The sequence below is a fragment of the Rhamphochromis sp. 'chilingali' genome, assembly GCF_963969265.1.
Source record: "Rhamphochromis sp. 'chilingali' genome assembly, chromosome: 6".
NCBI lineage: Eukaryota > Metazoa > Chordata > Actinopteri > Cichliformes > Cichlidae > Rhamphochromis > Rhamphochromis sp. 'chilingali'.
The window spans coordinates 20152296-20177647 of record NC_137933.1 but is presented as its reverse complement, the minus strand read 5'-3'; the positions used below and the strand labels follow the sequence as shown (position 1 = coordinate 20177647).

Here is a 25352-nt window from a genome sequence, read left to right as displayed (position 1 = left end):
TGTACCTGTTATGTGGCATAGATAAAAGCACTTAGGGCAGGTGTCCTTTAAATAAACCCTTGTCTCAGTGAACAAACAATATATCCTGTGTAACTTTATGTGGGCTGTGCCTTAATGTAAAGATTAAATGTCATAAAATGAAATATTATCATAGCCATCCAGAGTAGCTTCAGGTGTCTTTAAGCTGAAAACTTAAATAAGTATGAATGACACCCTTCTGGACTCTAAATAAAACCAATTTATAAAAGTATGATGATTCATTCTTTTTCCTCACTCATTCAGTTACATTTGTCTTTAAAGTGGTACTTAAACACTCAATCTGTTTTTTCGTGTGTTTTTTGAAATTAATGTGAAGGAATGGTATACAGTCCATGATCAGTACCGCCGAACCCATTGTGTTGTGTCCGACCTCATCATGGGGAATGAGTACGTGTTCCGAGTCTTTTCCATAAACCTTGTGGGCCTCAGCCCAGAGCCGTACTGCACAAAAGACAGTGTTTACATTCAGAAAACAGGTGAGCAAATATAGCCAGTGTGATGCACTTGTGGTTATGATTATATGCTCTTTGGAACTGAAAGGAAATTATCCAATTGTCATCTCAGGTATCATATACAAGCCACCCAACTACAAGGATCATGACTTTACAGAGGCTCCCAAGTTTACACGCCCTTTGGTGGACCGTTCTGTCATAGCAGGATACAACGCCACCCTAAGCTGCGCCGTGCGAGGAATACCAAAGGTCTGTAGGGTATGAATTAGATGTTTCAAAGATATTCACTTTTACTAGAATTAAACCTTGTTAAACATTTTCCTCTGCTTATATACAGTGCTTAACAATTTTTTAGACCATAAGTGTGTGTGTGTGTGTGTGTGTGTGTGTGTGTGTGTGTGTGTGTGTGTGTGTGTGTGTGTGTGTGTGTGTGTGTGTGTAGATAGATAGATAGATAGATATAGATAGAAAGAATAACTCTATCAGAAAAACTTCAGGAATGCAAATAAATAAGCAAATAAATAAGCACTTTACAAATCCTAAACTAGTACAGAGAAAACCCCACCATCAGATGACCCCCTATGAGCAAGACTCCAGCACGCTGAATGAACAGATCAGCAAAGCTGGCTCTGTGATTGGCTACAAACTGGAAACTTTTGAAGCTGTGGTGGAGAGGAAGTCACTGAACAAACTGTAATCATTATAATCTTGACCACCCTGAAATCTTTATTATTAGTAGTAGTAGTATTAATTGTATTATTATTATGTTATTCAATCAACATTTAAACTGCTTTCCAAAATCTTTTCCCAAAAATATATACTTACATAATTCTACTTTTCCTCCCTTATTAGCCCAAAGTAACATGGTACAAAAACAAAATGGACATCTCAAATGAAGCCAAGTACAGGATGATCAGTAAGCAAGGTGTCCTGACGCTGGAGATCCGTAAGCCCTGTCCATTTGATGGGGGGGTGTATACGTGCAAAGCAGTCAACGACAGCGGTGAAGACACAGTGGAGTGTAAACTGGAGGTTCGCCGTAAGTAGTTCATGAAATGCATGTGTCCTCTTTTGCATGCCCCACTTAGACTGCACTTTTTCTCCAGCATCCTCCTTTAACACCCCCTTCCACCTCCCTTGTTTGTTCTTAAAGAAAAACATTCACGCACACATGAACTCATCAAATAATTAAAGAAAAATATATAAATATATTTTAGTGTTAATAGCAGAATACAAAAAAAAAAACATCCACATTTGATGTGAAATGGTTTCTTGGAAAATATTAACTGACCACACACCCCAGAAAATCTTCGACACAACAGTCTTGTATTTATGTATTTATTCCATGAGCAAAATTGGACATTCATTAACAAAGAAAGATAAAGAAACCCATTCAGTTTGATATTTCCCCACATCCTGAATTGGCTCTCAGGCTGCACACTTACTAAGAGATAAACAAGTTTCTGCTGAAGTCCTTTGAGTCCAACTAACAATTCATTTAAATTATGAATTAAACCCGCCGAGCCTTTTCTGTTTTTTCTGTTAAATACTAACATTTTATGAAGTTCTTTCTGAGATAATGTCTTGGGGATTATTGGGAAATTATAGAGCTCTAAATTGTGCTGCAGAAAAATAATCCTGTTAAAAACTGATTTGCAATTTCTGTCATAACTGCAAACATAAAAATAAAATCACATTTGCACAGAGTAAAAGTTGGCATTTTTAATTGTCATAATTTACCCTGTCAAGCTCCAAAATAACCTGTAATATGATGATAATATGATAAGTTCTTAGGAGGGATTTGACAGAGAATTATGGACTTTATTACAGTCTCCACATTTATGAGGTTTTAAATGTCCACTGAGAATGTTTAAACAGTTCAGCTGTATTCATTTATTTTTAATTCAACAATAATTATTAATTGAATCTACAGACAATCATCGCCAAGCTGTGCAACTCTCCTCAGTTATGTGGAGGTGTGACTTTCAGTGAACTTTCAGCATTTTTTAAAAACCAATAAAACAGTAAAAACACACTACAGACATTAATGTTACCTACTCAGCACCTAACAGATTAAGTAATTTTTTGTTTTGTTTTTACTGAATAAAAATCCCCCCTGCCTTGCAGCTCAAATTACTAGAGAAGATAAGAAGGAGCCCAAGAAGGAAAAAATTCAAGAAGCCAAATGAAGAGAAGATGGCATCTCAGAGTTCAGCTCCACATCCTTTTTATGTTTATGTGCTGCTTTCCTCTCCTGCAGTCATCTCACATCATGTTATCCTCACTGTTATATTAGTGTCATGTAAACCACTGGATGACAGAAGTGAATGGGGCTCACTGAATTTGCTGTTCCTTTATTTTCATTTTGCTATAAGTATTTATTATTAATTATCCCAAACAATGATCTTTATTTCAGTCCAGTTCTTGGTATTGATAACAGAGATAACAGTGTTTAGTAAATAGTATCAATATTTAGGAAACTACTGTCTGATTTGCTGCTTGTCTGGGCTGATTTGTGTGCATAAAAATTACTTGAAAACAGAATTACTAAGTGATTTTTTTTCAGTCATGTAGTGTACAGAGCTGTGAGGACTATGTATTTGCTGTCTTTCTACTTTTTAATTTCTTTTCACATTTACATTTAAGATCATCAAAGTTTACACAATATTGGACAAAAATAACCTGAGTAAATTCAAAACAGACTTACAACCACCGTGTTAAATCATGAATTAACTATGATTAATCACATTTTTCTTTTTGGAAAAAAGAAAAAAAAAACTACAGACCTCAGTCCTCAGTTAAGGTCTGAGTTCTTGATTCAACAATATGAAAGGGAAAAAATCACATCTATAGGGGAGCTCCAAGGAGAAAACCACTGCTGACCAAAAAGAATACAAAGACTCATCTTAAATTTGCCAAAAGACCTCTTGTTGATCCCCAAGACTTTTGGGGAAATATTCTGTGGACTGATGAGACAAAAGCTGAACTTTATGGAAAGTTTGAGTCCTGTTACATCTTGCATTAAAACTTCATAGAAAGAACATCAACAGTAAAACATGGTGGTGGTAGTATGATGTTCTGGGGCTGCTTCGCTGCTTCAGGACCTGGACAAATTGCCATAGTTGATGAAACCATGAATTCTGCTCTCTACCAGTAAAGGAGAACATCCGGAGGTAAAGAGTACTTGACTTATGCAGCAGGGCAATGATTAGAAACACACCAGCAAGTCCACCTCTGCATGGCATGAATGCAGGTGTTGGATTGGCCTAGTCAATCTCTGGACTTAAATCCAACAGACTTGTTTTTGCATGACCTTAAACAGGCTGTTCATGCTCAAAAATCCTCCAATGTGTCTGAATTAAAGCAATTCTACAGAGAAGAGTGGGCCAAAATTCATCCACAGTAATGTGAAATATGAAAAAAAAAAACTAAGAAATCAAGAAGTGTACTGTATATGTAGGTGGTATTACATTATAGTGCAGCAAGGATTTTTTGAAAACCCCCAAAGCCTGCCACTGATACTCAGAAGTCTGGTGCAATTGATACGAGTTTCTGAGAGCTTAGTTTTATTGTAACAAAGCCTTTTTAAAGCCAGAGCTGTAAGGCATGTGCCTGAACTATGTGAAGGGCTAGAATAGCCGGGATGTGATTAAATGTAGAGTAGAGCACATTCTGGCTTTGCTCCATAGTGGGCTCCTGTAAGATCACTCAACAGTTATTCCTTTGATGCCTTGAATGTAAATATTTCCCGTGCCCTTTCAGCGTACAGCTGCAAAAGATCCAGAGAGCCTTGTACGTGTCACAGGGTCACCTGGAACATACTTGATAAATGCTTTAGAGCATCTCTGTTTTTTGCAAGGTGTTTTGACAACTCACTGGCTACTGACTAGTGACTGATATCTCTTTAGCCAATGAGTGTGCGGTTTCATACCACATATAATCCACCATTTTGAAATAGAATATCTTGAAGAGTTACAAAACAGAATTACATTTCATTCAGCATGACCCAAATTGGTTAAGTGAGTCCATAAACTCAGCAAGAAAGTCTTCAGAGAGGTCAAGACAGAGAGCAATTTTCCCATAGACCTCTACAGGACCGGCAGTCTTTTTGCAACCACAACTATCGCCATCTGGTGGCCTTCAGAGACACTGCAGGCAGGTTGAAGACACTTTCACATTGGCTTCATTTCTCCATCCAAGAAGCCTTGTCCTGGTTTTATACGCTTTAAGGCTCTGGCTCAGAACTAGCATTGTGTAATTAATCACATTGTTAGCTTGAAGATCAACTAAGTTTCTGTAATTTACATTTAGTGGCAGAAATGGTACAAAGTTTTGTGTATCCATCACATACTGGGTAATAAGACTGATAACTCCTCACTTTAATTCATCAGTTGTACCTCAACTGAACATGTGGACAGAGCAACTGGCTCAAGTCACTTCAAATGTGGTACAAGCAAGCAAACAAATGACCTTTCCTCTCATATACTGCCAGATGCTGGTTTGTGAATAGGACTTTCATGGTCTTAAAAGCAACACAAAAGTACAAGAATTATTGTGTTCATCCAATTTTATTCATTCAAAATTTAAAGAAATAGCTTTTTTTCTACTTTAACAGAATAAAAACAACTCGGGGAGATCTCACGTGTAAAACTAGTAAGATTTAATTCAAACTGACAATAAGTGAGATACTTTATATATAATCTGTATTATTCTGCAGGTTCATACCTATAAAACATAAAACCAAAAAAATTCATAGTTTAAGGTTGGTTAAAAAAAAATCACAGTATACAGTACATAGATTCCTCCCACAATTTGCAAAGAACTAAAACGATGTACAAACAGAGGTGACAAATTAAAGGAAAGGCCAACTTTAAGCCCTATGTAAGGTGTGGCATTCATTCATTCATTTATTCTACAAGTCTGTTTGGATGACGGTGCCGGAGAGCCCCGTCTAACTTATCAGTCTACAATCTCCCATAGGTGCTGAGATCTAGCGACTGTGAACACATGACAAACATTATTAACGATTCAATGATCCCTCATGCCCTGTGGGATTATCATCCTGGAAGAGACTGCTCATATGATGACAGAAATGCGTCACCACAGGATAAGCTGTGTAGCTAGTCGCCAAGGAAAAGTTCTATTTTGCAGAGAGACAAGCAGACCTAAACATAACAACAAAGCACAGCAAAGCCTCCGAATCCACCCCACTGCATGGATGTCAGGCATTTGAGTTTTCCTTTAATTTGTCACCTATCCTCTGTCAATGTAAAGCCAAGAATGCAAAAAAAAAAGAAAAAAGAAAAAAATGAACAAATCACTGTTGGTAGCCACTACAGTTGAGGAGGTAGCTTCCGTAGTTAGCATCCCATTCTTGATTATCTGTGTTCAAATAATTTACAGACAGACACAGAAACAAATAACAATAATCAAAACTACACAGAAAGAAAGAAAGAAAGAAAGAAAGAAAGAAAGAAAGAAAGAAAGAAAGAAAGAAAGAAAGAGATGCATACATTTTCACCACGTGGCGCATCAGACATCTCAAACAGTCAGCGAGACATTTTAGTAAGTGAACTTATTTACACACTCAGTTGTCTGGTGTGTGAAAACAGAAGATAGGAGTCGAAACGCCGAAATTGAAAGTTGCAGTAGAAGAACACAAGAACTTTTTATTGGTGGAAGAAAATGTTTCCCTACATTGCCTGAATTCCAAAGCGCTCACATGACGTGCACTTGTGAATACATGCTCAGAGGGTGTATCCACCTCAATGTGTACAATCATGCTCTAGCACAACACCAGCCAATCCCTCGTCAAACACAGCTTCACTTAGGTCAGCTCTCAGGATGGAAAGACTTACATTTTACTTTGAAGCATTAAAAAATGCTTTTCTGATCAGCTAGACGGACGGGACTCAGTATAACTTCTCAGTTAAGTCTGAGAAGTCTCAAACAGCAGAGTTAAAGTAGTCAATCTGTTATAGATAAATCTTCCTTTTCTTTTTAAATCAAGGCCTTATTTTCCTTCTTTTTTTTTGTACCATCACATATTTACTAGTCAATCCATCATATACAGGAAACACACAGCCTGCACACAAATACCTTTTAATACAAGAGCACACTGCAGATGCTTGTCTTTAAATATCTGTGGGTGACTAACAACCGCCCCCTCGTCCATTTCATACTTATTGGCAATGCTAATGCACCATCTTGTCAACTCAGCTGGCTGCCAGTCTTGTGTAGTGTTCAAATCACGTGAAAGTGAAAGCAGTATTACATTCATGTTTTTGTCTTGGATGATATTCATGTTTTTTTTTTCTTGCTCATGAGCCAAAATCTGTATAATATGTATATGACTTCAATCAATAGTATATAAAAAGCAAGTTTTGGCTGCTCCATTGCCACAAGGGGTCACCACAGCGGGTAGCTCTGCACTTTTTTGTAGTATAACCAGCATAAATGTAGCTGATTTAAATTCGTAGACTGTTTATTGCCTTTTTTTTGCAACATATATGTGAGTTTCCATGCTCTGAAGTAAATCCAGGGTTGTAAATGTTTGCTAAACATAGAGCTAGAGCAGCAGGTGGATAAAAAAACGAATACAAAAGAAAAAGCCTGGCTAAGCTAACAAGCTGCTGGCTGTCATCTTACCCTAAGCCAGTGGTTCCCAAATTTTTTTTGCTAGGCCCCCCTTTGTTTTACAACATAGGTGTCAAACTCTGGCCCGCGGGCCAAATTTGGCCCGCAGCCTAATTACATTTGGCCCGCGAAGCCATACCAAATTACTATTAGAGCTGGCCTACTGGTATTATACAGCTAATATATATATTGTTTAGTATTAAGCTTTGCTTGTTCCATATTCAGTTTTTCAGCAAAACTTGTTTGAGTCCATAAGAAAAGATTCATTCTTATATCTAGAGGAAGATTTTTTTTTTTTCAATAAATATTAATGTTAGCCCGCGACTTTGTTCCAGTTTTGAATTTTGGCCCACTGTGTATTTGAGTTTGACACCCCTGTTTTACAAGAAAAATGTTCGCGCCCCCCCTCGCACGCACACACCCTTATTTTGCTCCATTGCAGTTTATTTCACACCTCAAACATTTAGTAAACAATTAAGCAAATACAAGTAAACTGCAATAAATTACAGGTAGTAATAAAATAAACTACTAACTCTTTTATGCTACGTCCGCACCTACACGGGTATTTTTGACAACGCAGCTGTTTCATCCACACGTAAACTGTGTTTCGAATCACCGACTTTTTAAAACTCCTTTTTTGCGTCTACCTGTTTACGAGGAATACAGAGCTCGTCACGCAGCGTCAAAGGTATGTGCCTTTTTCACGTCACGCTGTGCGCCACGTTATTGTTTACATGAGATGAATTGCAGAATGGCAGATAGTCAGATTAACAGTATTTTGTCTCTATCTGCAGGTTTTACACGCTTACATATACATACACAGTTACTGTCCCTCTATTTAGAAAGGCAAAGGCGTCACGGTGTAATTATTTTACATGTAGTTGTTTTTTTCCTGTGTAATAATATTCAACATTGCTATCAATACATTTTTCAAAAAATGCCTCTCTGTGCAAAATGGGTTTAAAAACATAAACAGCTGTAGGATACTGTTTGTCCGTGATTTGAACCGGGGGAACAAATCGTGGCAGGATCAGCCTGATATTATTTGTATCCCACTGTAACTTTACTGTATAAAGAGCTAACATCTCCAAAATGTCAGGAGTAGTTAGTCATTACAAGTGTTTGTGAACTAAAAATCACGAATGTGGGATGCTGTTTGTCCGTGATTTGGAGAGCCCAGCGCTGCTCCCGACGAAGGGGAAACCAATTATGCAGGGGAGACCTACCTTGGCAACTACCTTGGAAACATATTCAGCTATGCTTCATCTCCTGCTTTGCGTTTCTGTGGCTGCCCCGTGCTAGCAGTGTCCATGCGTTTTGTTTTTCCCCCCCTTTTCATACCGCGCCCCCCTGCAATGGCTCTGCGCCCCCCCTAGGGGGGCGGGCCCCACACTTTGGAAAGGTCTGCTCTAAGCAAACAAGCACATTTCCCAAAATATTGGTTTATTCCTGTGATTTAAATGATTTCTTTTTTTATTATTATTATTCATAGGATTCAATTTTTGAGCAGTTTATGCTTATAAATACTCTGCATTCAGCACCATTAACAATCACCCTGTAGGCCACAACCAATCTGAGTATCAGGCCTAGGCAGATCTCATTTAAGTGTCATTGTACTGAAAAGGCTAACAGCATGCATCGCTCTGTAATTTAGCAAACAAATAGCTCAAAAAGGAAAAACAAATATGAAAATAAGGCCCAGATTTTAAAATAACTGGAATTTTCCATAAGAAAGATCAAAAATTGTGACATGAACCTGCATGAGAGTGCTTGTTTTGGTTTTTTGGTGAGGAAAAACTAATAAAGGTGCTGTTTTTTTGGTGAATGCTTGTTATTACACTGTATTTATCATTCAGAGGCCAGAAACTGTCTCCACCCAGCCAGAGACTTAATGCTACTCAAACAATAAATAATCTTTCACATCCGCTGTGCCTAGTTGTTGCTGAAACAGTGATATCTGCTACTTTTAATCACATTCTCTTAAAGTAAAGACATGTTTGTTTTAGACTATTTTAGACACTTTACAATCACACGCAGGCAGGGCAGAAGTTATTGCTGACTTTATATTATCCCCCCCGCTAGGTGAAGACCACCTGAAAGTTACATTCATACATGAAAGTTTAGCGTGATTATTACATTTGCTACATTTTTGTAAAAGAAACAAAAATTCTGAAATCAAAAGTTGCTGTGAAGAAACTTTAAAAATTGACAAGATGTATAATAATTAAAAATTTAAAAGCTTATAAGTACAGGTGAAACAGGGCAAAAAAAATCATTAACACATACATGGAGGCTTGCAGACGCAGGCACCGGTGGCAACATTTTCCTTTGCGAGATCCTTTGTCGACCAGTTTGTGATGCAACTTTCTCGGTTCAGGTCTCCTAGAAACTGTTTCTCAGTTCAAAAAACCAAGTTCCCTTTAAATGATTGGCTGTGTCTGTTAACACAGTTATTAGAAACTAAGTGCTTGCTGAATCGTAGGGTAGTTGGCACATTTTGCTGTTTGATATAAAAACGTTTATTCTTGTAGCATCCAAGTTCACATGACACAGATGCGTCATTAGTCCTTGACTCGAGGTATGTTGTATGAGTAGTGTACAAGAGGAAGGCCTCTGCTCTGACAAAAGCAAGCTCGGCCACACGCCTGAATCTGGTCCGAGCTATCTGACACAAAAGAGTCCCCCTCGTCTGCGTACTCAGACTGTGCAGACGGCGTGCTGCTGTCTCCCCAAAACCCCTCCGAGCGCTGGTATGCCGCAGCTCCAACCAGGAGGGTGGGACAACTGTGGGACTTGACCAAGTGTCTACAGACTGTGGAGGACGAGGGGGAAGAGCAGGTCCTGGCACGCAGTGCTGCCTCACACTGCTCACAAACAACCACCTCACCGCAAAGCTGCGAGTACATCCCACAGTCAAAGCCCAGGTGTGTGGAGGAGCCCCCGTCTGTGAGCTCAGACCCTCCGCCACTGTCATCTCGGTGACCTTCTGTGGTGGTCTTCATCTCCCTGGTTGAACTTCTGCGACTGCGTAGTCTCAGCCAGTCCTCCCTGAAGGCTGGGCTGAAGAACACGTACAGCACTGGGTTCAGGCAAGCGGGCAGCGGGAAGAAGATGAGGGTGACGGTCTTGGCAATCTCCGGGCCACCAGCTGTGGAGCCAGTCAGGAGGGGGGCAAAAGAGAACGCTGCCACAGGACAGAAGAAGATGCAGTTGGTGAAGATGAGCCAGGCGATGTGTCTCAGGGCACCCGTCTGCTCCGGATCTGCCAGCTCCACCCTGCCCAGTGTGCAGTACAACTGGGTGTACACAGCTGCGGTGAACAGGTAGGCCACGGCGTTGAGCAGCACCAAAATGACCGTAACACTCAAAGCTGGACGCTCACCGCCGGCAAACGGCAGGCAGAGAGGAGACGAAGACTGATCACCGGAGGTCACGAGAGGCAGGCAGGCCCCAGCGGCGGCCAGCAGCGCCAGCAATCCTGCAGTGAGGCTGAAGCGTCGATCTCCTCTTAAGCACCCGCGACGGCTGCTGGCACTCCTCCTGGGCGACATCATGACCTTCCCAAGAATCATCCGCACGGCCACGCTGCGCTCCACGGCTGCCAACGACAGCAACAAGACTGACCACTCTGACGAGAAGACGGCCAGAACTCCTGTGATCTGACAGCCGGGTCCCATCTCCCACCACACCCCAAACTCAGCGAAGGATCCCCACGTAGCAACATCGAGCACAGTCAGCACGCCGACGTACAAGCCCGTGAGCAGGTTGGCCAGAGCCAGCAGCCCCATCAGCAGCCTGGCTGGAGAAAGAGACGGGGTCGGGCAGTGGGAATGGGCAGCAGCTCGATGTGAGGGAGAGAAGGTGGCCACCAGCACCAGGCTGTTAAAGACCAGCGACACCAGGCAGATGAACCAGACTGTCAGACGGATCATCCAGTTACCCAAGAGGTGTTCACAAGGCTTGAAAGCTCCTGAAAAGCCAACAATATGACAAATTTAGTTATTATCTTTTTTGGGATTATTTCAAATCTTTAACACTGATTGATAAACACAAAAGCTGACTACCTGGTGAAGGAGAACAATGCATAACCATTGAGATTTTTTCCACATCTTCCCCACCTGCAACAAGAAAGAAAATGGATATACTAAGAGGGGAAAGTGTTTTTTTTTTTTTTTAAACTCAATCCAAACTAGTAACATTGCTGTTTAAGCTCTCTGTGATACTTTCAATTTAAATGTAATTTACATTTTTTTATATCTTTTTTTGGGGAATTTTACAACCTCATGACAGCCAGGAAATATAGCACAATTTTTAATGTTAGTAAGATGGAGTAACACTAACACTGCAAACAATCTTTTTACTTCAATAACACATGCAGTTAACATGTCCGCCATCCCCACCTGCAGTTTTCTTCATGTGCTCTTTCTCAAAAGAAGTCGTCACTGAGTCACATCCAACGAATGCACAGCACTGGTAGGCGTAAGGGACAGAAATGGACCTTAAAAAAAAGAAAATGTTTATCATTTAATAGCACTGGCAGATTTAAGTGTCATATATACATTTCTGGCCCTTCTGATTGCTTCCAATAGTAGTATTTAGATGTGGATTAGCCTCCTCATTCGTGGAAGCTGTTGTGTTTTCCTCAGTTTTTCTATACCATTGTTGATTTGTTTCTCTTTGCTGTACTGAGGGATAACTGTTCAGTTTATACTTGTGTGCACCATGTATGCTTTTCAGTTCTTGAAAACTACTTGCCCTCTTTGTCTAAGCATGCAAGTGTATTTTACACTTACATGTCCTCAGCCTACACAGCGTCATTCTCACCTGAGTTTAGGCAGGTTATTTGCAGTTAGCACATTTTTCATCTGCGGGTTCCCGGAGAGTTTCAGCTGACTGAGCACGCTCAGTCCAGCTGTTGGAATCCCAGTGAGAGAGTTCATACTCAGGTCTCTGCAGAAATGATTGCACACAGACAGTTTAATTTTGTAGGGCACAGAGAGTGACACCAAACAGTGTGACTGAAGGTCCTACTCACAGGTTGGTGAGCGCCCTGAGGGTGAGGAAAGCATCTCTGTGGATAACTCGGATTTCATTTCTACTCAGGTCTCTGTGTAACATAACTCAGTGAATTCACAAATCAGGCATAAAAACATTTGTTTATATTGCATCAAGGAAGTGCATGACTAAGTGGACTTACAGTAAACGGAGAGCAGAGAGACCTTGGAAAGTGTCTCGGTTAATTTTTTCAATATGATTGTGCTGAAAGTTTCTGTAAATGGGAAACATAATTTTATCAGGTTATAAACAAGCAAACATTTCTTTAATTGCCTTATTTGTTTATTTTTTCTGCCTTTTAAAGCTTTCTTTTGTGTAATGGCTTTTCGATCTTCACTCACATCTCCTGCAGCTGGGTGCAGCCCTGGAGGGAAGGTAACTGTTTTATCTCATTGTAGGACATGTCGCTGATGGAGGAAAAGAAACAGCTTCAATAACTGCACAACTGGGACAAATTAAAATGAAAGAACAAAGACAAAAAGGTTGGACTGTTCCATTCAGTGATCACTGGTCTGTAAAAATGAGTGCACAGACCTTACTAAAACACTATGCACTGTTCGACCTACTCTGCTCTCTTTGTATTTTCCTAATGATCAATTACCTGCTGTGGGTAACAGGAAAGAGAATGTTTCTTACAGCGTTCGCAGCACTTTGAGGTCCTCGCACAGATCAGTGGGTATGGATGATATCTTGGTGCCCGAGAGGGTCCTGAATATGAAAAGCTACTCAGTCACTTCTGAAACACAAAAATCGCACAAGCAGAGAAAGATGCCACATCTGAGTTCACTTACAGACTCTCAAGGTTGTTAGTCCATGTAAGGATGGGGAAGTCCTGCATCATACTGGCGCCACGCAACATTCTGAAAACACAAGTTTGAAGAATAGTTAAATCATTATTACAGAGATCAAAGTGTGAGATGGTGTGACTTAAATAAGACTGACTGACTCTTAGAGCACATTCAAATTGCCTTTTTCATATATTTTTATTCAGCACTACCATCTGTCAGGAGTTGAGCCTGACGGAGGGACTTACAGTGAGTGCAGGCTGGACAGGTTCTGGAAAGCTGACGCGCCCACGAACGACAGAGGGTTGTCATAAAGATGTCTGGGAGAGCAGAGGGGGGAGAATTCAAAGCAAAAGTCATTCACTATGCAAGAATGGCACCATCTTCTGGACATTCATCTTTCTGAAGCCTCAAACTTGTATATGGCGTATTTACAAAGTTAAGCTATGAGTGTGCCATGTCTGTTTATAAATGAGTGTCTGCAAGTCAGAGGGGAGAGTTGGACCTTACATGGTTTTCAGCAGGGGATTGTTGTGGAAGGCCCCCTCGGGTATGGAAGCAATATCATTGCTATGAAACCCACTAAAGAGAGAAGGTGGCAGTGTCAGTAAACTTTCCACAGTTCAACACGTGGCATACACATTACTTAATTTCACATACTCTAAGCCAAAGTTTTAAAAAAAAAAAAGACATAATGATTCTATCAGTGAGTGTCAAATGCTTTAAAAAAAACTTTTATCAAAAAAACATGTTATCTATTTCTCTTTAAACATCATATCCAAAAGGTAAAAGCTCAGATATATAACGATGTAACAGCATTAAAGTCAACAGAATATTTTGTTTCTGTGTGTGACAAACAGAAACAGTCACAGAAATGAAGGTAGCTTAAAATAATTTCAGTATACATGTGTCTAATCCTCTAATATTTAATATAATTAATATTTTCCTCATTACACATCTGTCCTTTTTTAAACCAGAAAAAAAGACAGCAACTTGCCTCAGTGAGGCATTAAAAGTTTCCTGACTTTAGTAACAGTACAAAATGTCTTTCTCGGGCAGTAGAAATGGGGCAGTATACTCACAGCTCTTTCAGTTTGGGGAGGGCCTGTATTGCTTTGGGAAAAACCTTCAGGTTGTTGAAGTTAAGATCTCTAGACAGAGAGAGACACAGGAAATCAGTGCAGTTTCATCCATCCTGTTTCGCATCCAAAAATCAATGCAACATTCAAACAAGGACATCTACAATTAGGAGGAAAGACTGGTTTTGTGACTAAGGCCAGCACAGAGTCACGCAATATTGCGTGCCCCCCTCCCCACACACACATTTTAGCCAGAGTCAAAGGAAAATTATCAGCCCTGTAAATATTTTATAAACACTTTTGTTAATTGGGGTTTCATGTACTCGGACATAACTGATGTTTTTGTTTATTAATGGTCACACATAATGGGGAAATGCATTGATTTCTGTCAAATAAGGTAACAGAGACTTATTGCCTCTAATGATCTACTGATCAATTGAGCCTGTTTCTTCCCCCAAAGGCCTAGCTCCAGAAAAAACCCCTGCTCGTTTCTCTAAATATAACAAAAGCACATTAATCTATTAAATATTAAAATACTGAATGCTTCCAAGTACACTGTGTTGTAAGAAACTAGTTAATAATTCATTTTTAATCAATTTATTACTCGGTTCATATTTTAAGCAAAAAAATAAATATTGTTGACAATATCCTTGTTCAGGTTCCAGAACTGTGACATATTCAGTTTCAGTCATAAGCATTTTTCTTTGCTTAATAAACATATGCAATAACCCACAATGAGTCTGCCCCTGAATGTATGAATGAATCACTATTCAGCAAAAGCAAAGAAAGCCCTTCAAGTCCTTACCAAACCTTTCTGTCAGCAGCTAAACCTCCTGCCTCCACAGATATTACACACTTAAAGAAAAAAGATACATTAAAAAAACTGTTGAAATGTAATACTGCACTAGTTTTATAAGCTTACTTGTGTCCCCTGTGCTGTGTCATTGTGTCTGTAAATACCAACAATGGCTCAGAGCAAGTGCCACCAGATTATGTGTTGTACAGTAACCATTTGCCAGGAGGTACGGCTGTCACTGAAAGGTTTTTCATGGCTCTGTGGCAGTAGGAAGTGAACAGTGGGAGGGCAGATTTGATAAGCATCATGTACTTTGCTCTATTTATCCTAGAGCAATTAAAGGAGGAAGTGGACACAATGATGTCTGGAGGACTGAAGCACAGGAGGGTGGGAGCACCAACACACACGCACGCACGCACACACACACACACGCACGCACGCACACACACGACAACAATTACCATACTGCTGTGTACTTACAGCGTCTCCAGGTTTACAAGTCCAGAGTAACAGTTGTCTCCTATCTCGTTGATTCTGTTGTTGTGAAGATGCCTGAAAAAGGTAAAACACAGATCTGCAAGACCGTCGTACCAAAGAGAAATAAAATAATTCAATCATTCTTCGTGGGTTTTAATTTACTTTTTAGCTTTTGCAAAAATATCCCATGCATGATTTCTGAATGGCGCTTGTGAATCAGGTGTCTGTGCTGTATGTGTATATGCAAAGAGTCCTCCTCGCCTAATAGATTCAAGGTCTTTTCTTCCTGTTTATTCTGACGTGTTTATACTAACCCTGCAGCAATGCCACTCAATGCGTGTGTTCTTGAGCGTGTGTTTATGTGAACATATAACAGCAGCAGTAAAAAAAAAAGGTCTGGAACAATCCCTTGGATTCGCAGTGCAACGCATTTTTGTACAAGCTCCTGGCAAAGGATGGTTTTAGGATTTCCCTTAATACATAAAACAACATAACTTCTGCATCACTGCTCAGCATCAAGCTCCTTTTACAAAGATTTTGCTAACATTGATTTGCGATGTCCAGTGCCTGTGGCTCGTTTCACTGCAAAAACGCCCTCGTGCATAAACACAGCAGAGAATGAGTAGCGACCTGTTTAGCTGACTTATTAAGCTGTAAGCTGTGGAAATAAACTATGGTATGTCTGTGTTTGGAGTTTGACCCGCAGTCAAGCTGAGGATACATTGATAGCTAAAGCTCAGCTCAAAGAAAGGTATTTTATGTTGACTTGTGATGACAGAATAATACAAATGATATATGAAAAAATACATACTATAGCTTACTTAACTCAGATGGGAACACAGGCAATACATTTAGATTTTACTAACATGATGTTAATTATACAGCCAAGTAGAAGAGATTTACACATGACTCAGAAACTTAAGTACCTTTAAACTATAGCTAAACTCACCCTATAGAGAGTTAACATGTGCTGGCATTATAACCTGAGAATCGTCCTGATCTTATTGACAACCCACCCCCGAGGAGTTTCACTTTGGCATCTCCCTCAGGCCATGTGAATGTTTGCAGTCGCATTGCCTGCTTAATTATAGTTTTTCCAAAAAGTACACCAACAAGTTGTTCCTGCTGAGTTATTCTGTGTATAGTTCTATGAAAACTGCATGCAAAGGTCCTTTAGCTATCCTGGGGAATTTACTTTTATGGCAACTGTTTCACAGGCAGGCTACTTAAACATGATGTTAATAATTTGATATTTATACCAACTATCAACAGATCATTTATAGATTTATATCCATCTAAAGTTAAGGCACAAGGCGGTTTGGTGCCCTATGACGTTCATCATCCGCCCTGCACTCTGCAGCATTGGCCCGACTGGCCAGGAACAATTGTCAAGTACACTGTAAACATTTGCGCTCAAATGCTACTGTGCAGATTTTCATTCTAAACCACAATTAAACAGAAGCTTAATATAACTTACAGTACAACTAAACTGGTGAGGTTTGCAAAGGCGTTGTCTGGTATGTACAGGATGCGGTTAAGTGCCAACGTCAGAGCCTGAAGGTTCGCCTGGTGCCTCAGAGAACCGACGGGCACCTCCATCAGGTTGTTATCATCCAACCAGAGGTGGCGCAGCTGCTGAAGGCTTTCAAAGCTGTCATCTGGAACAGTTGTAATATGGTTGGCATCCAGGCGACTAAAAAACAGAGCAAATAGGAAACGCATTTGTACTTTGGATTGGATTTAATAAATACATATAGAAATTACATTGCAATAATGGCACCGTTACCTTCACCCTCTACATTTTCTTGAGCTTTTCTCTGAGCCCTTGGTATACATTTGTTATGCAAATATATATACAGTATATTAGGGCAGGGCAATATGGCCAAAAATATTTATCACAAAATATATTTGGAAATTTGCGATAACGATATAACTGACAATATAATTGACGCGAGACAAAATACTTTACAACTCCACAACTTTATTAGTGCAAAAAACCCCATCAATGTATTTTCACTGAAACAAGCAGCTGTAAAAATATAAAAATTTAACAGTGCAAACGCAAATTCCTTGCTGACAGTTTAACCAAAAGGCATTTCCAGTGAAAACTGGCTGACATATCCTCAGCATAACCATGTTTAATATCCACAAAACTTAAAAAGAAGTTATACACACACAATACGGTAATATTATGTTGAAGCACAGTACGTATCACTCCGCAAGGCTCCTGCCTACGATAGCCGTAATGCTCCGACAATCCATCAAGTGATGCTAAAATTAGCAGGGAAAAAACAACGGAGAGCACGTCAGGGATGACGAGAAAGTGACAGGAGAAAATCCGTCCCAGTCAACCACCCAAACATCAATAACGGGAACCTTATACAGCGCTTCCCTATACACGTCGAACTCCCGCAGGCACAAAGAAATTACGGAGGCTATCACTTATCACCTGACCAAACATATGGCTCCCATCAACACTGTGCAAAACCAGGGATTTAGGAAAATGATCAACACCCTCGACAAATGCTACACTGTGCCGTCCCGCAACTATTTTTCTATTGTTGCACTACCTGCTCTATACACACAGTGTCGAGCAACGGTGGAGATGGAATTTCAAGCAGTACAACATTTTGCAGCAACAACAAAACGTGAGACATTTGTTGTTTTTATGTTTATTTATTGTTTTTATGTTCAGTCTCAACTGTTACGAAGTTGATTTGGAGTTAATAAGTGCAATAAATATTTATACTGGAAAAGAGAATCGTGAGAGAATCGTGATCTCAATTCTAAGCCAAAAAATCGTGATTCTCATTTTATGCAAAATCGTGCAGCCCTATCGATCAGAGTGTGAATGTTAGACAGGAAGCACTTGCGCACAGTAAAAATTGCTTGTGTGAATTAGGCAAGTAAGCGCTTTGATTGCTCAGGTAGAGCAGAAAAGCACTATATAAGAACCAGTACTTTTACTAATACTTACTACTTTATTTAATTGGATAGAAATTGTATTAAACACGTAAACATTCTGTTACAACCCGGCTTAAAAGCCGCAACATAAATATGGAGACTAATACCAGAATTTCATAGAAAAGGGGTTTTATTTTAAATTACATAACAAGTGGGGCGTAACACATTCATAACTTTACTGACAACAATGGAAATCTTTCTCTTTACTTTCTCTCGTTTTCTTAAACTATCCATGTTGTATATTAGGTGGTGTCAAAAGCAAATTACCTATATCATCATGTTTCTTTGGCATGTTCTATAGAACATAAGACAGGCCCTTTTGCCACAGTGGTTTAACTCACAGCCTACTTTTAACCCTCACTTCTGAGAAACAGTGAAACACCTGAAATTCTCCACGTCCCCACAAACTCGTAGCTAAGACATGAATGTTTATTTAGTAGCCATATATAGCAAACTCAAATTCTTTGTAGACAATTCACAGAATTTACATTTTAAAAAAGCAATATCTGCGTGTACAATGAATGATCCAACAAGATCCTAAAATTCTGATCACTGACAGTTTTGGGATTAAAAAAAAATAAACAAGAAGGTAAAAAAAAAGGATTTAAACAGTATTATGAATGCACAAGTGCTCTTTTCACCATAACCACGTTACGTTCTCCTGCTATCCTCCCTAACTGAGTGTCTCACCCTCCCTCAAAATTCCTCAAGTGTCTGGCCTGTAAGAAAAACAGACATGATTGACATTTAGCTCTCTCCAGGCTTTATACAAACCAAGTCCTTACTCTGCCAGTGCATAATACTTCAGCTACAGACCCTAAAACCCCAACAGAGAAAAGACATCTGTTAAAAAAGGAAGAAGAAAGCCGGAAAAAAGAAAAGGGAGGACATATGGAGGGATACAGAGGAGTGATTATAGCTGAAGGCAGAATTTTCAGCACATTTCTCCAGCTGGATGCATTCCTACTTTAGTCTCTGTCAAACTCAAAGGCACGGTGCTGGAGAGAGGTGGTGTCTCGAAGAAACTGGTATTTTGAAGTTGGTGAAACGACACTACATATGAGGGTTAATGGAAAAGATAATTGTGAAAAGGCCGATGCTTACAAGCAAACGTAAAAACTCCAGAAACAAACAGAAACGTTAGAAACGGATTGGCTGAATAAGACTCACCTACAAATACAGCAGCGGAGTGATAAGAATGTGATATGACTGAAAGAATGTTCAAATGCCTCAAAACAGATTAGGCAAATAAATCATTTCAACAATCACTCTCAACATTTTAGTTACTGTAAAATTTCTGTGTACAGTCACACATTAAACAGGAGCCACTATCTACAAGAACTTGGTCCACCTGGTGCGCAACATAAATGCAACTCCACCACACACTCAGGCATGAGACAACAAGGCTATACAGTTTACAGCACAAATGCTTACATCTAGAACAGTTATTAGAAAAATTCAGCACGTGTTTTTAAAGACTTGGACATAACTGATGTTTTTGTTTATTAATGGTCACACATAATGCTGGTTGTGCGTTCAGCTAAATCCTAACGGCAACACATCTGCAACGTCAACACTAACACGATGAAGCTCAGGAGGTAAAGTGCTTACAACTGTCACTGTCTTAATTTTTGCAGCTTAGTAAATAAATGTTTACTAGTTAGTACTGAACACACAATACATCCTAAATACTGCACAAGCTGAAAACCAAGATACTCAGTTATTCATTAGTTGCTGAAGACAACTTTTGGGAGTCAGTTTAAACCACACGGTAGTACTGTGAATCACATAGCGGTACTGCGAAAGTAACTGGGATTTATTATCTGACATTTGGGAATCTTTGTGGTAAATTTAAAAGCGATCCCTCTCATAGATGTTTACCACCAAAATTGTGGGCCAACTAATCAACACAGCAAGAAGATACAACACAGCCCTCCCCCCAAAAATAATCCCAGTAAAAATCAGCGCAGCCGATTTTTTTCCCCTGTTTTTCACAACATGAAACTAAAAGCTCAGCTGCACAGTACAGACCCATTTGCATACATTTGTTATGCAAATTTTCAGCAGCAAATGTTATCGTTACATATCATAGTAGATAAACTGTCCTGCAGTGCTACTGTTGCTTCATTATCATCTTTGTGAGTACCCATCTTGGATGGGCTTGTTAGTTTGACGTTAAATTCCATTTCCACACCGTAAGTTGCTTAATACACTAAGAGTGCTTTGTTACTACAGTACATATTCCTAAGTACACACTTAAAACACATCAGTATCTGTAAATTCTAGAAGAAACAGGCTTTTTAGTTATTGATTGAGCCTCTCTAATAGAAACACTGTATGTTTATAGTAATAATAGCAGGACTTAAAACAGCATCTCCACTTTTTGACCATTCACATTTTCCATAAGCAATCCAAAACAGACAGTTTTCAGTCCAGAGTTGAGGCTAAACTTTATTTCCCCTGTGAGACCACGTTTGGAAGTTTACAACCTTTTATAACTAATCAAACAATATATCTAAACAGCACTGTAATACAATAACAAAGAACTATTACAATCTCTGGAGCAGGCCTGTGCATCGCTTCCTCCAAGGTTGATGCAGGAGAGGAAGGTCCACTTGAATCCTTGAAGGATTTTTATCTAGACAATACCCGGCACGTGCTTAAACATGCTGCATGTGTGTGTGTACGTGTGTTCATGCAAATGACTTACAGAGACTGGAGAGAGTGAAGGTTCTTCAGTGCCGAGTTTGGCACCGTCTTCAGCTGATTATTCTGGAGCATCCTGAGGACAAATTGGAAAAAATATATCTGAATATTTCAATTATTTCAACTCTTGTTACAAAATAAATAAATTCATTTCCTGAGGTTCCCGTTCGTACACTATCACGTGGCTTCACTTTGGCTATTATTACTCGCTTTAGAAAACGGAGTTTCCCCGAGCAAATACAGACAACCTAAAGTCTACAAAATCTCCCACAACTTTTGTGTGTTTAATAAACTTAAAACAACATCACATTCCTGTCTAACAATAACTCTAAAGTCTAAAGTTTGCAAACAAATATGAAGAAACCCTGACCTGAAGTGAACATTAACTTAGTCTGCCTGAAGCCAATTATTTTCATTTGTGTACTTATAAGTAACATGAATAAATCACTGGATCTGACATGCACATATAATGTTTCCATGTGTTTCTGTTTGCAGTTTCTATTCAAAACTTCCCCTGTATATCAGCAGGACTTTGAACTTTTGGCTAAGTGCAGGACAATGAATGATCCAACAAGATCCTAAAATTCTGATCACTGACAGTTTTGGGATTAAAAAAAAATAAACAAGAAGGTAAAAAAAAAGGATTTAAACACTAAGCAGTTTTCTTATAGTTACATGTACGCATATTGTACCACAGATGATTAATACAGGACTGTGCTTTGTTTGTCACTCCCTGTGTGCAAGCACACTAGGGTGTGCTGCCTGATGTAAATTTTGGAGTTCTAGCTTTTAAAGCAGAGCATGTACGCAGTTCTCTGTTGGGGATTCCCATATACACAGTCATAGTTGGGGAAGGGGTGGAAAACTACATTTAGTTTAAACCAAGTATATGCCCAGCCTGTCAGTAACTGACACTGCCACAATGTTCCCGCAAACTGCAATATTTACTCTCTCCCCCAGTGTGTAGAAAACACTGTCACAGCCGTAAGTGCGTCTGTGTGTGTTTGCGGGGGTATGTGAGTGTTGAGATTGGCAGAGAAGGCAAATGCTTACAGGACTTTGAGCTGATGCAGTCCAGAAAAGGCTTCGGGGTGGATGAACGACAGGTCATTTCCTGGAAGTCGACTGGGTGAGAGAGAGAGAGTCAAACTTGTATTTAAGACATTTTTCAAATGATCAAAAGCTGCAAGAGGCATTTAAGCAAAAACAGAACAGAGTGTAAGAAAACTGCAGACTCTGTTTTATTTCTGAAGCTATGCATTCAGTTGAGAACTTCTTCATATCCAGCGTCTCTGCATATCATGTTCCAGCTCTCAGGGTGAACACGGGGCCTGGAGTGTCAAAGACATGCGTCTGTGCCCCTGGCCTGTTGTCACTTCATCTGTCACCCATGAGAGATTAGAGCTGTTCCTGGATATCCCCTGCTTAAATCCCTTTCTGAGCCTCCAAAGCATGACTATGAAGTGCTCTTTTTAGAGAGAGTGAAAAATAATTCACCTCTCTGAGGCTGACACAAGCAGAGTTATTCCCTTTGAACAGTGCTGCCTTGTTACATTTATCATCACACAGCTCCTTCAGAGCATTTATGAATAATTTGAGGCTAAGGGGACAACTCCCTTTCCTGTTGGAAACAGGAAATATATAGGAAATATGGGTGTAAATAAGCATGGGACAGACTGACTGGGATACAGAGACCAAGTATCCTATCTAGTCTGAGAGATTAGCAACAGATTTATCACTCTGCAATGCGAGTCAGGCCAGGCTAAATTCCCTGCAACAAGAGCTGCTGGGTGTGAGCCTGAGAATCAAGGCTGAGTGTATTAGAAGACAGTTTATCCGACTTAAAATTTGTCTTTCTCTGCATGTCACGTGTTCAAATTTATTTGAAAGTTAGTGCACTTTAGTGCACAAATTTAATTGGTTGGATTAAGGAAGAGGTCAGGTCAGAAAGTTAGTAAACTCTACACATAAGAAGCAAAAAACACAATAGATTCAAATGCTTCCGCTCTCCCCCTTCAAGATCGTTTCCTTGTGAAGTCTTGCGTCTCTGTCGGCACTGCTGCAGATGTTGGAACAGTCTGCAGGAGTCTCGTGCTGACCACCTGCACATCCTCATTTGTCACAGCTTTAGCATGGCCCTTAAACTCATGCAGAGAGAAAACATTAACTTCTGTGTCAAACTGACCCGACCTTCATGCAGAAGACCATCAGTTGTGATACAAGCAGGGCTGGGATCCAGAGAGCAAATATCAGACTGGGTGCTTCTCATTTGATCATTGACAGGGATTGTGCACTACCCCCAGGCTTGTAAAGCCCTGAGGCATCTGAGGGAAAACCTTTGGCGGAAACTTTCTAAACCATGGCGTGTGCCATAACGTCATCGCACACTTTCCAAAATGAAATTCAAGTTCAAGGGTTTACATTTTGTTACTGGGGGAAATCAACGGTGCGTTGCAAATGTGCGCCTGCAAGTGGTCAGAACAGGATTTCTAAGAAGCGCTTCACATGAGCCGAGCTCATGGTGAAGTTTGAGCTGAGTAACAAACCTGTCATACATTTACTGTGGTGTTATACTTTTTTGTTATACATGTTCTTTAAACACTAAGCAGTTTTCTTATAGTTACATGTACGCATATTGTACCACAGATGATTAATACAGAACCTTCCTGAGAAAAAGATATTTTGTCATTATCTAAGTAATTTAGTGGTGATTTCTAGTGGTACAAACTGGATGCAACGGACAAAGAAACATCAGGTAACCTTGCAAGATTTGTACATAATGGGCCTTGTGCTGTAGATTAGCAAACTATATCTACAATATTAAACTTATTAAATCTGCTTTCTGTTAGAGTTTATATCTGTTCACATGAAACAGACTTAAAAATATTACAATTTAATTGCAGAATACCATCAAGCCATTTTATGCATCACAGTAAATCAGGCACAGCCACTTTGCTGCAAGCTTATCAAGTGCAATACATGAAGCAGTGAAGTTCCTGGTCAGACAAATCAGACAGATTAAATATTCCTGCTTCAATAGTCAAATTGGGTCCACTGTTGACTTTATCACAAAATCAAAAAGCATGAAAAACATGTTTTCAATATTTGTTTCTTTTTTTCTGTTAGAGTCATCTAAATAACTTGACAAATTCTGATTTTGGACTTGCATGATACGCATGTTAACATGACCTTAACATTTAGTATTAACTGTGAATGTTTGCCAGCTATTAGAGGCTGCTACCTCACACTTTGAGACAAACCCAATTATAACCTCCAAAGCAGAAGCCCGTAATTCACAACACCAACAAATCAACCAATAAATCTAAACATTTGTTTCACTTCCGACTTAAAGGTTGTCACAATGATGTCTTGCAACAGAATTTGGACTTCTAATTATTAAAGACCAGTCTGCAGGTATAGTCGTGACTGTAGCAAGTTGGCACACGCATAAAGACGCCTATAAATCAAACATGACATTAATCTTGTCAGTAACTGTTGAGTCACTCTTGTTCATTTCCAACAGATAGTGACCAATGTGGCTAATTCGATCACACAACCCAGAGCTTGTGGTGACTGTCACAAGCCGCTAATTACGACGCGCAAACACAGTTTGACAAATCGTTCAGGTTTCTCAACATTAAAAAGGTTCCCCGCCTCTTGCATCTTTCAGCAAATTCAGCACATGTCCCCTCAGGGCTTTGATGGATTTCACTGAGGAAAGGCTAAATCCTTTCCTTGTGCAATACCACTCCCACAGGTCTGCCTCTGTCAACAGCAAATTCACTAGAAAATGCACAGTTTTGTAGCAGTAAATAAAAACAACACGATTACTTTCTATCTGGTAAACTACTGTGGGTAAATCAAAACAAGGACCCCCTCCCACACATGTGTAATGCACACCTGTTTGTACAACTATTAGTACAGTTACCTGTGATTATACAGGCCTGACGTCATTTCCTATCTACACACAGCAGACGCAGTCCTATGGTTTGGATTTGAACTCCTCTGGTTTATCATCTGATAGTGAACAATAACAATTTGAACGTGATCTGAGCCGTATCGTCTTCTGCCCAGCAATAATGGCTGGAACTTCAACTTCTCAGAAATGAAACCATGTTATAAAAGCAGGAATACGGAGTAAATCCCATCACAGAACCACCATTTCTTCTTTATATACTTTATAACTCAACAATTTTCATTACACTGTAATATATTAACTTTACTTAAAAAGAAACTAAAAAAACAAAAAACAAATACATAAGCTTACATTTACTAAAATAATATGCCAGATTCTGCAACTTATAATTATCAGAAATAAAGAAACTTTTATGTAACCATTTCAATGCACAAAAGAGAAAAAAGA

General features: G+C 39.6%; 2 protein-coding genes across 2 annotated transcripts in view; one reads left to right on the top strand and one right to left on the bottom strand.

Moving 5' to 3' along the window:
• The window catches only part of mybpc3 (myosin binding protein C3), a 36490-nt gene extending 29263 nt beyond the window's left edge, over positions 1–7227 (top strand). Inside the window, exons 26-29 of the mRNA XM_080885444.1 lie at positions 356–515; positions 604–740; positions 1344–1530; positions 2619–7227. Coding sequence (XP_080741570.1) covers positions 356–515; positions 604–740; positions 1344–1530; positions 2619–2680 — 546 coding nt within the window. The 3' untranslated portion in view covers positions 2681–7227. The remainder of the gene's footprint in view (positions 1–355; positions 516–603; positions 741–1343; positions 1531–2618) is intronic.
• A 2461-nt stretch (positions 7228–9688) lies between these two features.
• Positions 9689–25352, bottom strand: part of lgr4 (leucine-rich repeat containing G protein-coupled receptor 4) — a gene marked incomplete at its 3' end in the record, with an annotated part of 28684 nt that continues 13020 nt past the window's right edge. The window contains exons 3-18 of the mRNA XM_080885443.1: positions 22043–22114; positions 20994–21065; positions 16797–17012; positions 15323–15394; positions 14050–14118; positions 13478–13549; positions 13216–13287; positions 12974–13042; positions 12819–12890; positions 12524–12589; positions 12325–12396; positions 12163–12234; positions 11952–12077; positions 11528–11625; positions 11192–11245; positions 9689–11097 (exon numbers count right to left, since the gene is read on the bottom strand). Coding sequence (XP_080741569.1) covers positions 9689–11097; positions 11192–11245; positions 11528–11625; positions 11952–12077; positions 12163–12234; positions 12325–12396; positions 12524–12589; positions 12819–12890; positions 12974–13042; positions 13216–13287; positions 13478–13549; positions 14050–14118; positions 15323–15394; positions 16797–17012; positions 20994–21065; positions 22043–22114 — 2683 coding nt within the window. The remainder of the gene's footprint in view (positions 11098–11191; positions 11246–11527; positions 11626–11951; positions 12078–12162; positions 12235–12324; positions 12397–12523; positions 12590–12818; positions 12891–12973; positions 13043–13215; positions 13288–13477; positions 13550–14049; positions 14119–15322; positions 15395–16796; positions 17013–20993; positions 21066–22042; positions 22115–25352) is intronic.